Source organism: Indicator indicator, chromosome 31 (assembly GCF_027791375.1).
Source record: "Indicator indicator isolate 239-I01 chromosome 31, UM_Iind_1.1, whole genome shotgun sequence".
Taxonomy (NCBI): domain Eukaryota; kingdom Metazoa; phylum Chordata; class Aves; order Piciformes; family Indicatoridae; genus Indicator; species Indicator indicator.
Window position 1 is genome coordinate 2482260 of NC_072040.1, and position 19033 is coordinate 2501292.

General features: G+C 42.5%; 1 protein-coding gene across 2 annotated transcripts in view; it reads left to right on the forward strand.

Moving 5' to 3' along the window:
• The window catches only part of CHD7 (chromodomain helicase DNA binding protein 7), an 80377-nt gene that overhangs the window by 22002 nt on the left and 39342 nt on the right, over positions 1-19033 (forward strand). The window contains exons 2-5 of one of the 2 annotated variants that reach the window (XM_054394778.1): positions 3220-3641; positions 12020-12158; positions 15211-15348; positions 16414-16479. In XM_054394778.1, the coding sequence (XP_054250753.1) occupies positions 3220-3641; positions 12020-12158; positions 15211-15348; positions 16414-16479 (765 nt within the window). The remainder of the gene's footprint in view (positions 1-3219; positions 3642-12019; positions 12159-15210; positions 15349-16413; positions 16480-19033) is intronic. The other variant, XM_054394779.1, reaches the window with a different exon arrangement.

A 19033-nucleotide genomic window follows, 5' to 3' on the forward strand; every position in this document is an offset into this window, starting at 1 on the left:
TGGCTGCCATTCTCAGCACTGTATCTTCTGGCCAGACCTTGCACTGAAGCTACAAATGTCAGATCATGAAGGGCTAACGTTGCTGTTGTGGAGACTTGGACAGCTGTCTGCCTTGCCTTCAGATTTGCTTATGACTGTGCTGAAAACTGTCATTCAGACTTCTAAAACAAACAAGCAAGCAAACCAAAAATCTGACCCAGAAGCCATAGAAAGGAGACAAGGATTAATTGTCTGAATTAGATTAAAAAGAGATTGATGAGAACACTCAAGGATGTATAAAACTTCATATTGATATGAAGTCATATCACTAATGAAGGGGCAACCTTGAAAATGGTACGGAATTAATTTTACATGGCGTTATTTGATTTCCTGTGGGCTTTAATATTTGTTGGCCTGGCCGTTTCACATGCTGAAGAAAGACAAATTAAATGACCAATTCTCATTTGATCTAGAAAGTTGAGTGTAAGTTTTCAGATAGCTGTAAAAGTCTCTTAATATGGCAAACACAGTAGAGTGCCAAACACAAGGTACTTGCTCAAGACAGAATTTACAAAGAAAACTTTTTTTCTATGTTAGGCATAGCAAGTGAAAAGAGGTCTGAGTATTGTGGTGGACAGCTCAGTGAAGACACTGAAACTTGCACTTGAGGTCTCTGGAAAATATAGGATGCATGAGATAGGAAGTAGCAGAAAGCAGAGCAATATAGTGACTACCCTGGGCAATGTTGGTTAAATGTAGTGCTCTGAAAGCCTATGGATAAGAAGTGTTTAGAGGTGACCTGTGTAATATTCCTGTCTTTTCCTGCCTAAAAATAACTGTTAGGCAGTGTGAGTTCAGAATGATCTCAGGTACAGCAAAGAGTTTTGTTCTGTCACAGATCAAGTCTGAGGTGACATTCAGTTCGGTCAACCAAATTCAAAACAGATTAGAAGATGCTAAAATATCTCTATTTTGCGTGATGCATAATTGGACTGCAGAACTCATTAACACTGCTGCCTTCCTGGGATCAGCTTTCTTTACACAGATATTGAGTCTTAAAGAAATTTCCACCATATGTGTTATGGTGACTACAGGTTTCATACTCATACTTGAGGTAGGGCTGATTGATGTGGTCCTAATGCAATCACAGAATCACTTCAGTTGGAAGAGATCTTTCAGATCATCAAGTCCAACCATTAAGCCAGCTCTGCCAGGTCACCACTAAACTGTGTTCCTCAGCACCACATCTACACAGCATTTAAAGCCCTCCAGGGATGGGGACTCCACCACTGCCCTGGGCAGCAATGGTTGCATCAGGTGTGCATTAGAGCTGTTTCCACTGCAGCCAAGACCCTGTTGTGCTAAAAAGTATCTTCATAAACAGGTGGAGGATAGAAATGTGCAGAAGTCACCCTGGAAGTTCTTGGTTAAGCCAAGTAGAACCAGTCCATCACTCAGGCTTTCCCTCTTGTCCTGGAGTCTGTTCCATGAAGAACTGTAGGGGTTAGCTTGTACTGTTCAGACCTCTCCCAAACAACAGTTAAGAGCTGTCTTTGCTTCTGGACAGTCTTGGTCCTTGTGATGCTTGGGTAACTTCTGAGTATGTGAGAGTGTGCAGAGCACAGTGGTTGCTTGCTGCTGTGAAGAAATGCTGAAAATAGGACTGCCCTGGTTCAGTTTGGTTGCATCCAGAAATCTGTGTTAACATATTTGGAAAAGTACACTTGCAGTCACTTTCTCATGTAATGACACTAAGACTTTTATTTCCTACATCTTGTGCATTGTCTTTTATATATCAGGTAGCTAAAACACACACGTGTGTTATGCCTTCAGTTCTCTTCATGCTCAGGGGTTGGGTCTGTGGGCATTTGTTTGAAGCAAGTTCCTTAAGTAAGTGCAACTTGAATAAAAAGTGGAGAAAAGGAAACACAAATAACATTACAAACAATTACACAGGCACTGCTGTTCTAGAAGTGGAATTCTAATTTCCTTTAAGGTTTTTTTTTTCTCACTCCAGTTCAATGGATCAAGACCTTTCAAATGACTAGACTTTGTGACCATGGCTAATGGGAAATTCTTCCACCTAAAATCATCTCAACTTAACTTTTAGGGGAATTTTAGGGAAGAGAGAAGGAAGAGAAACAGAAAGAGGGTGGGAAAATGGTCTGTCTATATATGCAGCTGCAAGAAAAGCATCAGTCAGTGGGGTGTCAGGCTATTGCTTTTCTTCTTCAGAAGCACTGTCATCCTGCATTTAATAACCATGGGCAAGCAGTGAGGAGAAGCAGGTCAGAGCTTTGATAGGCTGCAAAGTCATGGCAGAGCTTAGATTCATGCCCTGCAGACTCATGGGTCTTTGTCTAGAACAGAACCATTGAAGTCTTGCAGATACACCCACTGCTTAGCCCAGGAACTTGATATTTGTCTAATTACATGTAGGTTTTCGTGTACTATCTAACTCTGGAGTAAACCTGATGCACTACACAGACTCTGAAACAGGAAGTTTTTGCAGCTTCATAGACACTTGGGGATAGTTCCTCTGTCCAGTCTGTAGCAGGAACAAATCTGTTTCGATGACAGGTAGGGATTTGTGGATCTTTGACATGAAATGTAACATTATATTACATCTTAAAGTGGCTTAATCTTTTACATGCTGATCAAAATACCTCCTGTCACAGCAGAACCAATGTAAATTGCCTTGATGATTTTTTTATAAATACAGCCTGTGAATATACTTTCTTTTCCTTTGCATGTCTGGAAACAAACTTTAACCATTTTTTTCTCCCTGGAGGACAAAATTCCAGTGCAACTGAGTAATTGGTAACAAGTCATTTATTCTGCTAACAACAGTTTGGAAGTAACTGTAAAATAACAATTACTTCCCTTTTGCATCTGAACATTTAAAGCTGTAAATATTTTCTATACTTCATATACAGGCTTTGAAATAATTTTACCCTTGCTATAATAAGAATTTCTGGGCATTTTGCTACTGTATTAACTGACCAAAACTTTGTTTTACTGACCAAAAGGTTGTTTTTTCACCATACAGTGCTTCAGATCTGCTGTTAGGTTAATCTGCAGTTGGACTGGATGCTCTTAGAGTGCTTTTCCAACCGAAACAATTCTATGATTCTGCTTAGTAGTTTCTCCCCCTTGTGTATAATCTCTTGCTCCAAAAGAGCAAATGTTTAGAAACCCAAGCTGCAAATCTACAATTTGATTTCTCTTTGTCTCTCTCAGCATTCTCCATCGGAACCCTTTTTAGAGAAACCAGTGCCGGATATGACTCAGGTTAGTGGACCGAACACCCAGCTCGTGAAGGGCGAGGATTATCTGCCAGCCATCGAGCCGCAGCCACAGCAAAAGAAAAAGAAAAAGAAAAACAATCACATTGCTGCAGAAGGTCCCAGTAAAGGTTTTGGTAAGGAAGACTTTCCTGGGGGACTTGACAGCCAGAATCTAAGCAGAAACTCAGTGGATTGTTCCCAAGAAGAGAAGAAGAAAAAGAAAAAGCCTAAGGCAAAAAAAGAACCGAAGGATCCTAAAGAACCCAAGGAAAAGAAGGAACCCAAGACCCCCAAAGTCCCTAAGACCCCTAAAGAGCCAAAGGAAAAGAAAGCAAAAAATACCACGCCAAAACCCAAGACCAGCAAAAAGGCCAGGTAAGGCAGGAAACTTCTGTGTGCCATCAGAGCAAACTGTGCTTGGGGGATCTCTAGAGCATCTGTGCTAAGTGGCATGGGTGGAGAGGAAACCTTGTTTTGCCATTTCTCTCCTCCCATCTACAACCTCATACAACATCTACCATCTACAACACCTTGGAGGTGTTCAAGGCCAGGTTGGATGAGGCTTTGAGCAACCTGGTCCAGTGGAAGGTGTCCCTGCCCATAGCAGGGGGGTTGGAACTAGAATCATAGAATCAGTCAGGGTTGGAAGGGACCACAAGGATCATCCAGTTCCAACCCCACTGCCATGGGCAGGGACACCTCACACTAGATCAGGCTGTCCAGAGCCTCATCCAGCCTGGCCTTAAACACCTCCAGGGATGGGGCCTCAACCACCTCCCTGCACAACCCATTCCAGGCTCTCACCACTCTCATGGGGAAGAACTTCTTCCTCATGTCCAGTCTGAATCTCCCCACTTCCAGCTTTATTCCATTCCCCCTAGTCCTATCACTATCTGTGACTAAAAAGTCCCTCCCCAGCTTTCTTGTAGGCACCCTAATGATGATCTTTAAGGTCCCTTCCAACCCATTCTAGGAATCTGTGAATTGTGTTTTTGAGTAACTTGGGCACTTACCTGTTTTGACTTTCCTGTTTATGGCTTCACAGTTACTTCAAACAAGCTGCAAAGGCAGAAGGTTGTGGTTTTTCTTTTTTTTTTTCCCTTTCAAGGCATAAAATCTCTGAGTGTGTTAGATTTCAAAACTAAATTTTCTCTTCTATTGCTTGTCCCTTGTGTGTGGTTTGTGTATTAAGCAGTTAAATTGCTTCACCAGTAATGTAGATTTGACCAAATCCAGAGATGAAGGCTTAGGGTAACAAGGTTGATGACCTTTTTCTCTAAATAAAGATGTAAGTTCAGTACTTAGAGTTGTACAGCCCTTACAGATGCTATTTTATACTGACACAACCCATGGGTCCAAGCTCTGCTGTTCAAAAGCCATTTTGATATGGATATTGATGTATCCTCACTGTAGGGATTATATTCCTTTTGCTGTTTCATGTAAAGATATTTTTCTTAGCAGAAGAATCTTTGTGGATAGACCAGATGCTTCAACCCTGTTTCTTAACTGTTTTCACTCAGCATCGTGTCCCTTTATCAGAAGAGGCTTAAAATGCTCCAGAGTAGTATGAGAAAGAGCAAACTGCCGTTACACATGAGTAAATACGTCACAGATAATAACACAGATTCTTTCCTTACCCCTCAACTCCCTAAACACCCTGATTATAAATGCCTACTTGAAAGGAAAGTGCGAGGAAAAAAGACATTAAAGCTCAATTTTATTTTTTTTCATTTGTACCTAGAATTTTGTACAACTGTTCTGAATTTGTTCCAAACATCTGATTCTGTTTTTCAAGATGTGGCTGGCGTTATAAAATATAACTTCCAGATGGAAGCACAGCCAGACTTGGTTAATCCAAATCAGTTTGCAAAATCCATTTCTATTAGGGTTTAAAAATTGCACTTAATGAATCAGCTTGGCATATATTGTACAGGAGTCACTGCTGGTTCGGTTTGGTGCAACTGTATGGCTACATGGGGCGTGGGCAGTGAGATGTTACTTGTTCTTCAGTGAGAAAGAGAAGGTTCTGCATTAGCAGAGGTGATGTTTCCTGAAGAATTTATAAGCACTGGCTTGTAAAATTCAGGTGTTGTCCTGAGCAGGTTATACTGACTGTTTGGTAAACTCCAGTTGATTGGCCCAGCCTTACTACTTCAGCTGTGTTTCAGACTCTCCTAAGCATGAGGCTTACATCAATTCACAGCTTAGCAAACCTCTTACTTGTATCCCAATGTGAGTTGTTTTAAAACAAACTGTATCAGCAACACCAACCTTCTAGTTCTATCTCCTTCTATTCATAGGTGTAAAGGCTGACCAGGCCATATTGCACAGTTTTGAACATCTCCCAGTAATTTTTTTGCCACCAAGAAGTAAAAAAACTTTTACTGCAGGACTGCTCAATTAGTGTGTTTTTTACAAGGTCTTGGCTATAATGGAGCTTTGTTCAGTAAGTGATATTTAGAGGGAGTCTGCCTTTAAAACATGCACAGGCTGTGCTGGACATCAGACCTTGGAACTGGTCTGTCCTGTCCACTCAGCCCTAATACCTTTGTGTGTCTTCTGGATCCTGGGACATGCCATGCAGATTAAAGGAGGAGTGTCTCCTTTGAAGGGTCAGATCACTGCTTGCTTAGTTGTAGGAGTGTCTTTATCTTCCTTCTGTTGTCCCTGGGTGGCTGAATGACTTAACAGTATTCTAGTTAAGCACTAAGCCCTGTTGTTTTACCTGCGAGAGAAGTGTGTTTGGAGCAGCACGAAGAGCATTTGCTGTTCCTTTTGCTTACTCAGGGGTGTGGAGAAAGTCCTACTTGTCCCATAACACTCTTGTGTTTCTGTTACCAAATGTTCTCCAGAAAACAAGGTTGTTCTCGTTTTATAATCTTGTCAGCTTCAGTATCAAACTGATTTGAAGAACTCTGAGACTGGAACACTGTCTGTGCTGCCAAAGGTTTCTGAAATCACTGAAAGCAATGCGCTGACCTTGGCAGTGCCACCGACTGGGGAACGTGGCAGATCATTGAATCAAGCTTTTAAATAAATCAGACCAAACTTTTAGTCACCTGAGCCTACAGTATTTCAGCATCACTAACTCTGGGAAGGAAATATTACAGTAGCTGAAATGAAGGGAGATTAATGCAAGTTTATATAGATTATGGAGGATGATTCAAAAGTAAAATATTTTGGTGAAGTTAATGCCTGGCTTCTCTTTACTGCTGCTGTTTACATTGCTCAGTGTTTTGCTTCTAAGCACTGAAGGAGTAGTGTGATTTCCAAATGTTGTGCAAATCGAATGGTTTTCATTCCTGAAGAAGCTGATTAGTCTTAATAGAAGAGCGTTGCACTAATGTAAAATTCAGGTAAACAACATCAGACACAGGAAAGGGATTTATTGAAGAGCAGCATTTTGCTAGGTAGAGCATAACAAGTCCTTCATAGTTTTGACAGAGGCTATATTAGGAGTATCCACAAAGATAAAAATCTGATACATAACTATCTTGGCTCATAGTTTAACTCAGTTCCAATTTTTACTACCAGTGTATAATCTTTTCATTAACCAAACAGCACCAGAACCTCTTTATCCTTCGCATCCATTCTGTCCTTGGTGTAAATTGCAACAAAACAAGCAGCCTGCCTCACTGAAATGTACTCTCCTGTGGGGGGCCAACAGTCAGACTGGAGAAAGGAATGGAAGAAACGGATTAATTTCATGCTTGTTTGAAGTGTGTGTTCCATGGCACCTTAAAAAGAAAGAAAACACCCAAATGTGCTGCTGGTATGTTAGACTCCATACCTGGGGATTTGGAAAGAGAGATCACACACTAATATTTGATTGTAACACCTTTGATAGATATTAGCCCAGTCTTTCCAGTACAGAAAGATAAATACTGTGGTGACTAAAAACAAGAAAAAAGAAAAAAAAACAAACAAAAAACTTTCAAACCAACCAAACAAAAAAAACCCCAATCAAACATGTTTGCAAAATAAATCCATTATGGACCAAACTGGTCAGGTTTAAAAGCAAAATGTTTGGTCTCAGATGAAGGGGTTTCATTTGATTGGGTGGGTGCAGTATCAGGTGGGCTTTTAATGTTGCAGAGGCAGCTTCAGGCACATGCAAAGCAGGCAGATTTTTCCAAAAGTAGATGGACAGGGAAAGGCAAGCAGTCCTACAGAACTGCAAAGTCATGGCTCAGATGTCTGTTCCTCCTGTGCCTGTCCCTGGAGGAGATGAGGACCACCTGTTTCAGAAGATCACGCTGCTGCACAGCTGATACCTCTCCTGCTGCTTCCTGTGAAACCCTAGAGAGTGGCCACCGATGACGGTGGGAGAAGCAGTAACTGTGAGGGCCAAATGGCAGCTCTTCGCAGGAGCTGATCCCTTCTGCCATCTCCCCAGAGCAGTGTGCTGTGCTTTGCAGGGCTGCTTTTACCCACCTCCTCCCCTCCCTGGGGCAGGGGAAACTTCCTCCTCCCCAGGCCTGCAGCAGCAGGGATGCAGGGTAGGGCTAAGCATGAGCATGGTGACCTCTTTTAGAGGGAGGTGGAGATGAACCTTTTGGCCTCCAGATTCACTGTTGTATTGGAAGGGGGATGGCTCCTGGCTGCGGAAGCGGGAAGACCCTGGGGAACTGGAGGACGGGAAGAGAGGTCCCGAGGCAGTGGTGGTGGTTTCCACTCTAAAGCTTGGATCATCCTGAGCAAGACAGGAAGGGGCTGCCTGTGGGAGAGAACAGGAAATGGTGTGAGATTTCCATGTGCGCATCCACTGAGGCTGTTCCTGTTCACACCTGTCCTCATCTCCCTTTTGAACCAGCCCAACCTGAAACGGCTGCCAGATATTTACCTTTGTCTTTGCTGCCGGCAGGTTTTGTGGGCTTGGGACTTTTTAGTAATCTGGCTGATTTTTCAATCTGGAAAAAACCTTGTTGTCCTATTGATTTCCCCCCCTCCCCTCCCCAACTTTTGTGACATATAAAACTTGATTGAAAAAAAAGAAAGCTTTGATTACACTAGGAGCTTCAGAAAAAAAAAAAACAAAACCCAAAACATTTTTCCTCAGGTAAGGCAGTACAGAAAATCTTACAGCTTTCAAATTTTGAGAGGGTGAGATAATTTATTTTGTGGTTTTGATGCTCTGCAGTGGATGTGCAGCATTTCTCAAAGCCAGATTCCCATCATGAATTTGTCATTGGACACTATCACCAAATGGTAAAGTAGAGATTGTTGGTATATCTGACTTATTTTAGACAAATTACAGAAAAAAAGTGTCATCCAAATCCGGATCGCTATCATAAATTACACTAATAAGCAGATCCATCAGTTACTCAGATCAGATGAAGTAGTTTCACAGTGCAAACATATGGGCTGATTACTTCCCCTCTTCATCCTGCAAAACTTGCCATGCATTTTGGGGTATTTTTTGAGTCAGATGGTTTGGCCCCGTAAGCTCTTTGAGTTTGACCTAGCTCTGTAGGTGGCTGCTTGACTAACTGACACAAAACACTTTGTCAGTGTTTGGATCCTTGTTCTCAAATTATAATTCAAGCTTTCTTTCCAGTTGTCCTACTTACTGTTTTCCTTCTCAGCCTGTTTTCCTTCACAGTGTTTGCTCATCTCACCTTCTGCAGGTTGTCTGCTTACTGATCCCTTGTGGTCACTATGCTGGGGATAAGAGGATGAAACCAGAAAGTGGTATTGGACAGCGAGATTGTAAACCATCTAATCTGAAATGTCTGTGCTCGTATCACTTGAATAGAAAGACTAATTTTAACTGGCAGTTTTAAGGTATTTTAGTGGTTTGTGTGTGGCAAATAGTCCTTCAGTTTCTCCCGGGCTTCTTGTTTTGAGACTGGACAAAAATCTTGTTGCTAGTGGGACTTGGCTAAATTTTGCATTCGTGCATGTATAAAAACAAGTTTAAGAGAGATTTGTCTAAATGTGTAGGTCACAGTTTGCCTGACTTATTGCCAGATTCAGAAAATACTCTCAGCTGTGCCTCCAGGGTTAAGCACTGACACACTGACCCTCAGGGTAATGGCAAAGTCTCAGAACTGCTTTTTATACCTGCTTGTACTTACAAGTGGAAAGGTAATTCTTGTCCAGGCTAACACCATTACTGAATGGCCTGAGTTTGATCTGCTGGAAAGCAGAAAGGCTGAGTCAAAAGTGGGTACATTTAATTGTCAGGAACAGATCAAGCTGTCTCTGTGGGAGGATGGAGAGGAACAGCAGTTGCTGACAATTTGAGGAAGCTGTTGCTCCCACCAGCCAGGTGAAGCTCCTGGGTGCATGATGCCCTGGGAAGCAGTGCCTTGCCTTGCTTTGCCTTGCCTCACTCAAGGGCATGATGCTGTTCTTTTATGGTTTATTTGTACTTCACCTTCCTTTCTTTCCTTGAAAGAAACTGTAGCTGTGCATTTAAAAACAATCTTTCTGCTGAATTTTGAACTTAAAATTCCCGGTGGAGCTGCAGACGGGCTTTGTTCTCTTCAAGTTCGTGGCTCTTTCATGTGTCTGTTTTTAACTGGCCTGGCAAGGGGGGGAAGATTTGAATTGCTTGGTCCACGTCTCTGTTACTGGGAATGACTTGGTACGCCGAGTCACGGCTCAGGGTTGTGTATATAGGTCATGGAATACTCTTAGCTCGCAGTCCCTGCCTCTGTGAGCAGAGAAAGGTCTAACAGAGGCTAGAAAGAAACCTTTGTCGGGGTGGACCTGCCGCTGGAGTCGCTGGCAGGGTCTTTGTCTGGGCCTGGCCTGGGCAGGGAGGCAGGCAGGGAGGCCGGGTGGCCCTTGTTAGCCTTCCCGGCCTTTCAGCAAAGGGGTATTTTATCAGTCCTAGGCCACACTATTCTTCCTGACTTTAAGCCTGTTATTCACCCGACCACGGCAACAACTACTAAACTTAATTGCACTCCTTGGTCTGATTTACGGGGGTCAGGGGCGGGAAAGCACCAGCCTGTCAGCTCCCTTCACCTGGCCGCCATCCAGCTCCCCTGTGGCAAACCTCACCTTTGAGTTTAACAAACTCGAGAAATACATAAAGTTGGGGGGGGGGGGGGGGGCTTAATTTTTTTTTTTTTTTTTTTTTTAAGCGGTTACTCGATAAAAGGCAGTGTGAAGGCAGGGGAGGAGGGGGGGGGCTGTGTTAGTGGTGTGTGTGAGGCGGGGCAAGAAGGGGGGCGCGCAGGCCGCGGCCGCGCAGGTGCCGGCAGCGCCGGGGCGCTGATTGAGGGAAGCAGATGGCTGCAGTCGGTGGCCGCCAGCCAGCGGAGCAGGTGCTGGTCACGTGGGCGCGGGTTGCCCGGGCGACGCGAGCGCTCTCGGCGCGCGGATGAAAGGCGAAAGGGGGCCCCCGCCTCAGCCGCGGCTTTGTGCCATTGGTGGCAGCTAGAGCGGAAACAAACGCCGCGAGGGGAGCCGCGCGCCGCCCGCGCGCCCCGGGGAGGGAGGGAGGGAGGAAGGAAAGCAAGCCGGGCTGCGCGCGCCGCCGCGGCGCTCCGCGCTCCCTCCGCCCTCCCTCCGCCCTGGCCACCTTACCTCCTCCTCCCCTCCACTTTTATTCGCCTTCAAAATGTCACCGTTTGAGGTGTTTTCTCGGAGAGGAGAGCGATGTCACACCCAGTGATTTCGCTGTAACACGAATTCATTCCAAAACTCCCGGTCTTCACACTTCTTTTAATCGACGTTTATCTAAACGCAGGCTGCAAGGGGGATAATGCCACAGATGAGTTGTCCCACTGCTGAAACCCATCCTGAGCGTAACTGTAGTCCTGAATATGACCATATTCAGGAATTTAAAATTACTGTTCCAAAATGCATCCTCAGTGGGCCATTGTGGTGATTGAATTGAACAAGCTTGTGTCCACAGCACAAGTCTGGTGAGGAGCATCTGGGGGGACTGGGGTTCTTCAGCCTGGAGAAGGGAGGTTCAGAGGAGACCTTCTGGCTCTCTGCAACTCTCTACAACAACCAGGAGGTTGGAGCCAGCTGGGGGTCAGTTTCTTCTTCCAAGGAACAAGCCATAGGACAAGAGGAAATCACCTCAAGTTGTGCCAGGGCAGGATTAAGTTGGACGTGAGAAACAATTTCTTCCACCAAAGGGGGAAGAAGGTTGTCAAGGGTTGTCAAGGTCTGCTGCCCAGAGCAGTGGTGGAGTCCTCATCCCTAGAGGATTTGAAAAGCTGTCTAGGTGTGTTGCTAAGGGACACGGTTTAGTGGTGACCTGGCAATGCTGGGTTAACAGTTGGACTTGATGGTCATAAAGGTCTGTTTCAACCAAAATAATTCCAGTAGTCTATAAGTATAAAACTGTTTGGCAAGTTACAAAACCAAGGATTATGAGGGAAGCACACCCGGTCTGCACATTTAATATCAAGTCAAGTCCACCTGTACTCTTGTTTCTCTTCAGGTGTGTCAAGTTGCCCAAGAGCTGCTTTCAGGAAGTGCAGGTTTTGAAGAGGGGAGCTCCTCCTTTCCAGTCTCATTTTTAGTTTCTTTTTGAATGCATACTTAGTGTCACTGTCCAAGATCCTGAAGGAAAGAAGCAAGGTGTCCCATGTTAAGGAATGGGAAATGTATAGTGATGGCACATGCATCATTGATTTTACAGTTATGTTTAAATACTGAAATAAGGAGGGCAGTTGAAAATAGTGAAGGCACTGAAAATAAATATCTCACAAATTAACTGTTCTGTTAAATGCTTTTTGCTTACATTTTGGTACAAATATTGATTAAAAATACCTTTGTTTCAGTAATAAGAAAACAGATTCAGAAACAAGTGCTGCGAAGAAGAAGGTTAACAAGGGAAAGGAAGGTTCTGAAAACTCAGATTTGGAAAAAACTCCACCACCATCACCTCATCCTGAAGATGAAGATGACCCAGGGGTTCAGGTAATGCTGTCTTTCAAGTTCATCGTAGCCTTTGACAATTTATATGTGTAAAGTGGTAGCTCTCTCGGTCTTTATTACAAAGATACAGATATTTGGGTGTTTTCTGTCTCGTTTAGAGTGACATACCAAGAAGGTGAAAACTGGAAATCACTGTGGTGCATATTTTACTACAAGTATTCCTCATGATACTTCCACTTTACAGTCTTGTTACCTGCTGATGTGTTGAATTTTTGCATGTTCTCTTGCATCAGTGCTCCAGTTACAGTGCTGAGTTTTTTGTTCTTTAGACTTAGCGTCTTGTGGTCTTGTTTATAAGCCTCATGTTTCATCTTGTGTTGGCTTTGCAAACTTTCTGAAATCAAGAGTTAAGGCACAACAGAGCAGGATGTCAGTAATGTGCATATCAGGGACATGTCACCACACTGCTCTCATGGATGAAGGGCCTCTTTTGTTGCTGGCTAACATGAATTTCTCCTGACCACTGCACACCTATCACTTTCTGTCCAAACTTTATTTCATGCAACAAAAATCTAGAAATAGAAATAGCACACATGACAATTTTGGTGTGCTCTGTCATTAGCCATGTTAAGAAGTGGTCAGCTCCTGGCTTGCTTCTGCTGGAATTGGGAATTAAATTGCCTGCTGAAGAAGCAGAGGCAAGTTATAAGAATGGTCAAAGCCAGCTTGGTGAAGAGGTCACGGTGTCTTGCGACTTCCCTCTTAGTCTTTTCCAGAAGGATATAGAGTGTAAAGAAATGATAGCAATCCTGTATATTCAAGTTCAAAAGAAAAGGAGCAACAAAAATGTGTTGCCAATTCCTGAAGCTAGAAAAGTTGAGCTACCATGTAAACATTAAAAAGCCTGAGGAATAAGTGTTCTGTCCTTTACACAGATCTGATTAATGGAGCTGTTGAGGGTTTGGGTTAATTTGCAGATGATTATGTACTGTTTGTGGTTCAGTATACATGCACATTTTGTTTGTTTTCAGTTTAGTGGGGCAAACCTTGCTCTTGGTGATAAACTTTACATTTGAAATACTTAAGGGGTTTTGTAAATACAAAGTGGCTATTTGCATTGTTTTTTAACTAGGTGTAACAAAACGTTTCAGGTGATAGTTTTCTGCTGTCTCACACTGTTCATGTTACACTGCACCCCACCCCACACTTCTGTTGTGTAAAGTTAGGGAAGGTTTACAAACATCTACACTGGGAGAGCTGCAATTTGTGACCTCTTTATTCACTTCCCTGCTCAGATTGATGTTGTGTAGTTGTCTAAACAACACCGTTACATTTTCTGTGTTAAATATTGAGGCTTCCTGTACTGATATCATGTAGCAAGACACGAAGTGATGCATTTTTATTTTTAAAGGGGAAAAATACTTCTTTGTGTTGTCAAACAGGATTTTTATATTCAATTATCAAGCATATTACTCACCTTACTGCCTATAGGTCAGTTAACGAGCAAAAAAGATAATCTGATGCAGGTAAAGGTAGTCACAGTTTCTGACAGCAGTGCATAACAGTTGCAAAGCCTCACATTAGAGGAAACGGGGAGATAACCAGGTCAGTAAAAATCAAGTAGAGGATTGCTATGAATTTAAGCATCCTTTCTGTTTCTGAAGAAGAGATTTTGGACACCAAAAATACTGACAAGACTTACTTACTGATCCAAAAATAAACGACTACTCTCCCATCAGTGATTATAGAAATAGGGGTGAAAATTTGACAGGTAATATCTATTTTCAGGTAAAAAAATGTTGCAGTTTTGTGGGAATGTCCATAAGGTACTGTCCTAAATGTAAAAGCCACATCACTGTTGTCTGGAAGGGTGATCTAAACTGGACCTTTGCTCCAAAATTTCATTTTCAGTTCAAGAAGGGATCTCTGGTTTTGTAAAGAGCATCAGATAGCTGTGCTTTAAAAAGTATGATTAACTATGGGAGAGTCAATATTTGACTTTGTCTCTGCACATTGAGAGAGACTGTGCACAGATCTGTTAAACAAGCTACATAAGTATTTGCATGTTCTGCTGGAGATGTGTGTTAAGCTGAGAAAGATGTGAAAATCAGTAGTGCATCAGTTCATAGAAATGGGGTTTAACAGTTGATAGTCAACGTTTTTTGAAAATCTGTATGTACATCAGACCATTGAGATACTGGATGCTCAGCTGAGTTGACTTCAGCAGCATATGCTTTCAGCTTCTCAAATTCTATGGCTTGATGCAGACTATCTGGGAATGTGAATTTTATTGTTGCAGATAATGTTGTCTGGTGCTGAGCACCAAGTAGCAGATTCTGTCCAAAGTGTGCTTGTGTATGTCACAGCTTGTTTGCTGCAGTTCCTCAGAAGCCTTTCATCCTGACCATGATGGTGTGGGGATGTGTTTTCAATTTGGGGTAGCTCAACTTATTCATTCTCCTATTAGCTTGGGGTCTTTCCCCAGGCTGTGCTGCAGGATCCCATTCTGAGCAGCACTGGGTCGGTAGAGTGAAGCAATGGAATTTCATTTTATTTCCCCTACAAGATAATCTGGGTACAACTGGGTGGACAGGGAGAGCAAGGGAGTGTGTTGTCAGTGCTTAGCAACACCCTGGCTGTGCTGTGCAGAGGTGGTGTTTGGTTCCTGCACTGGCCATCTGTCAAAGTTTATCCTTGATGTGAGTCAAGAGATGCAACTTCTTGGGGTTTAATTGCTTGCTGAGATATACCTTCTAGTTTTCTGATGTGGTTTTAGGCATGCTAAAAAAAAAAAGAGAAATAAAGAAAATACCACTTCTCAACTCAGAGCAATTATGAAGTGGATTTTGTCCTTTTGTTTTGTGCTTGGTTTTTTGATTTTTGGTTTTGTTTCTGTTTTTCACAATTTAAGAGCAGCTAACTGGCAGGAGTGTAGGATAGTAGTGTGTTGATGGTACTGTTTCTACCAGGCTGCTGTAAAAATAACAGCACTGGCTACACACCAGTGTATTTGAGAAACACAAAGACATTTTCTCAGTTCTCTGTTGCTTATCAGCACTGTGTCTCATGGAAAATATCACCACTTTCTATGTAGAAGCGACGCTCCAGCAGGCAGGTGAAGAGGAAGCGTTACACAGAAGACCTGGAGTTCAAGATTTCAGATGAGGAGGCTGATGATGCTGATGCTGCTGGAAGAGACTCTCCTTCAAACACTTCTCAGTCAGAGCAACAGGTCAGATCCGAACAGGCTGGAAAGGCAGAAGTGCAAAATTCATGGTCCAGATACAGGCCTCTTTCCTCAGCAGTGCTCACCCATGGTTGGCACAGCCAGCAGGCATTAGCTTTTTACATTCTTAGGCAATAGATTAATTCATGACTTTGTTTACAAGCTGACGATACACAGTTTGACACAGTTCTTTGAAATTAATGGCCTCTACCTAAAGGAAACCAAAACTGGACTGCTAGGAGTCTTGAATTTTACTCCTGTGAATTCAGTGGTCTGACTTTAATAAACCACTCAAGCTTGTCCCCTGCTGCTAGGCACCAGAAGAACCCCTTTATGAAATTACTGCCTTGTAGTACCCAGCAGGACACACTTTATTCTCTGTGCAATGTAAATGATGGAGAAAATAGTTTGAATAAGATGAGGGGTAATAACCCAGCAATGTCTGTTGTAACAATCTCATTGTTTTGTAGTGCTTTTTCAAAGAACTACTTCACTTAACTAACTGATGACCTGCTGCAGAATATATATGTGTCCTCTGGTATTCCTTTGGCAGTTTTTTAAGCCCTGTGAAATGTTGTTTGTGATCTCCATTGCTAATTGTGTCTTATCAGAAGGAGAATTTGGTAGGGTTTGCCTGCAGTAATGATGAATTAATGTAGCAGAATCACAGGCAGTTCTGATAGCTGTCATGGGGACCCTTACACAGTAAACTAGAGCTTTTGGAACATCTGAGTGGATGGTGCTGAAAGCATGTGTTATTTTAGGGGAGCTGAACTGCCTATGTGGTTCCGTTTGTGCATGTCAGCCTTAGTGAGGGGGGCAGAGTTGTGTAAGCTCTTCAAAATGGGCTTAAACAAGCTTTTAAAAATGGGCTTAAAGAAGTATCCTTCAATCCTTCGTTACAATATTACATCTCTTTGAATCCTCTAGGTTCTCATGCTATAGGGGAAGAAGTCCTCCTGTGTATTAAACTCCTCTTGCAAAAAAATAATCCAATGTTTTTCTAAAGCAGGAATTCTTTAAGTAACAAAGATTGACTCCCATATCTCTTGTGTGATATTTATGATATAGGAATCAGCTGATGCTGAAGGTCCTGTTGTGGAGAAGATCATGAGTAGCCGTTCAGTCAAGAAAAAGGTAAAGCAAAGCAAAAACCCTTCCCTTCATATTTTTAAACAGACTAAGCATATTTCTGCTGAAGCCCACATACAGTTCTTAAATTACCTTGGATATTCCAAATGGAAAAACTGTTTTAGTCACTAGAGGAGGTGCCTGGAAGTGTCTTCAGATGATATTTAACATGCTTTTGGGTAGCAATTCACAAAACATTTAGTCTCCCACTCTTTTCTTTGCGCTTTTTCACATGAGAGTTTTGGTTTTTGCAAATACATAAGCCTGAGTGAAATCTGTGGTGCTCTTCACTTCAGAGTGGTGTTTCATGGGAGCTGGAGGAGTGAGAGAATTCTCCTGCATCCTGAGCTTCTGCCTTTTCTAGTAATGAAAAATCCTTGCCAATAATCTTTGCATCTTTTGATAGTGGTTGTGCTTAGCATCTGAAATAAGTTCAGGGGTGATTCAGAATGTTACTTAAACTGGTGGTTACTATGTTCCTTGTTACCGTGCTCAGGTGGGGAAAAAACCCCTCTTTAGTTTAGTGTGGCTCTTCTAATTCTACCCTGGTTGCAGGGGTGGAATTAAGTTATGTTCTTTTGCATACGGATTCTTCTGATTTGCTTCATAACTTGATTGGCTTTTGCACTTCCAAACTAGTAGTCTCTGAGCAGGAAGGAGAAAAAGAACTAGTTCCCAAAAAGCCATTAAGGTATTTTACAGACTCTTTTGTGTAGCTCATTCTGTGACTTGCACTGCAGTTGGGCAGAAGACTGATTACACAGATACGATATGCATGGTGATCTTAGTTAACCAGAAGTGCTTCTTTTCCTTGAAATCTTCATTTTCAAACTGGTGGAGGGAAGTTGCCTTTATTTATGGATTTTTTTAAATTTATTTTTTAATGTTGTGGATTTTGAAGGTGATTTTTAAAAAATAATTTTACTACTGTCATAACATCACTACCAGCTCTGTGAATCTAAACATGCAATGTCATGACTGGCTGTGACTGAATTTGACCCCTTTCTGTAGCTTTCACAACACAGAACCTCTAGGGCTTTTAAGTCCAAAGCTACATTTTGTGATTCAAACCAAGCACTTATTTTTCAGATAAACTTGAGGTAGTATGAACTCACTAATTAGTTGTCCTGATGGTCTACTAGGAGAGGAGAATGTGGTCTTTTCATAAATGTCTTCACATTGGAAGCTGCTTTTCACCAATTACTCTTCTCTTCTTCCTCTCCCCTGCAAACAAAGGTGTGATTACTCATGGGGAGTGTGTATTTTGCTGCAGTTTGTGGAAAGTGGTTGGTCTGCTGCCTACATGTCTTTGATTGCAAGCTCTGCTGGAGGCAAGCTCTATTTTGAGCTCTTTCTTTAATGTTTTTTATGGATCGTATTTGCAGGTTTGAGGGGTGTCTCTTCTTTCTCTGCTCTTCTCCCCAGCCCTCCTCTCCAAAATCCAACAAAAAAAAAAAAAGGATTTCAGGTTGTTAATATTTAACATCTGAAGTGCCCAACTGTGCTTTTATTAAAGGTCTTTTACACTCTCACTAACGTCATCAAACCCCTGGTTGTTAGATTACTAATCAAAGTAAAATTGCTGCGATCAGGACCAGTGCATAAAATAAACATGAGGAAAGGCTTCACTAGGAAACCTTTCAGTGGATTAGGTTGTAACAAAGATGTTGCTTTCAAGTAAGGGACATCAGATAATGAACATGCTCTTGGAGCAGTATTCTTAACCATGACATTATCCTGGTTTTCTCAAATAGCCTTGGTCTAGGTTTGGAGTAACCAGGCTCGAGGCAGTACTCTGCTTGCAGGCAGTTTTGAAATGTGTGAAACGAAAGGTAGAGCTTGCATTAGTTTGTGTTTGAAGTACAGAAGAACAAGGAAAAATCTGGAACTTGGAATTCTATGGAATGCTCTTTGCTCTTGCAGAAAGTGTTGAATCCATGTATCTCTCTTCCCAAACCATCACAGTCCTCCTTTATTCAGTTTGTATGTGGAAGTTTTTCATTTTCCTAATTATTTTCTTGGCCAGCTTCAATCCCTGTTGAATTTCAGCCCCTTCACTTTGAAAGGAATGGCTGGGACTGAAAATGCTGTTCAGCACAAACAGCACATAAAATGGGAAGATGTGGTGCTTGTGGAACACTCTAGCTGTGTGGTACACATTTGAATTTCCCTTTTCTGCCTGCTGCTGCCTGGTGAGAATTAGATCTGACTGACCTGTGTACAAATGCCTGCATTTCTTCCACAAGCTGGTTAGTTCCCAATCTAGTGATGAGCATCAATAGAGGCAATTGGGTTTTAGATAACAGAATCATAGGAATGGTTTGGGTTGGAAGGGACCTTGAAGATCATTTAGTTTCAACTCGCCTGGCGTGGGCAGGGTCACCTCCTACTAGACCAGGTTGCTCAAGGCCCTATCCAGCCTGGCTTTGAATGCTTCCAGACTTGGAGCTTCCACAACTGCTCTGGGTAATCTGTTGTTTCTGTCTGTAGTTTTTCTAGCACTAGATCTGGGGTGGGGTTTTGTTGTTGGTTTTTTTTTGTTGTTGTTGTTGGTTGGTTG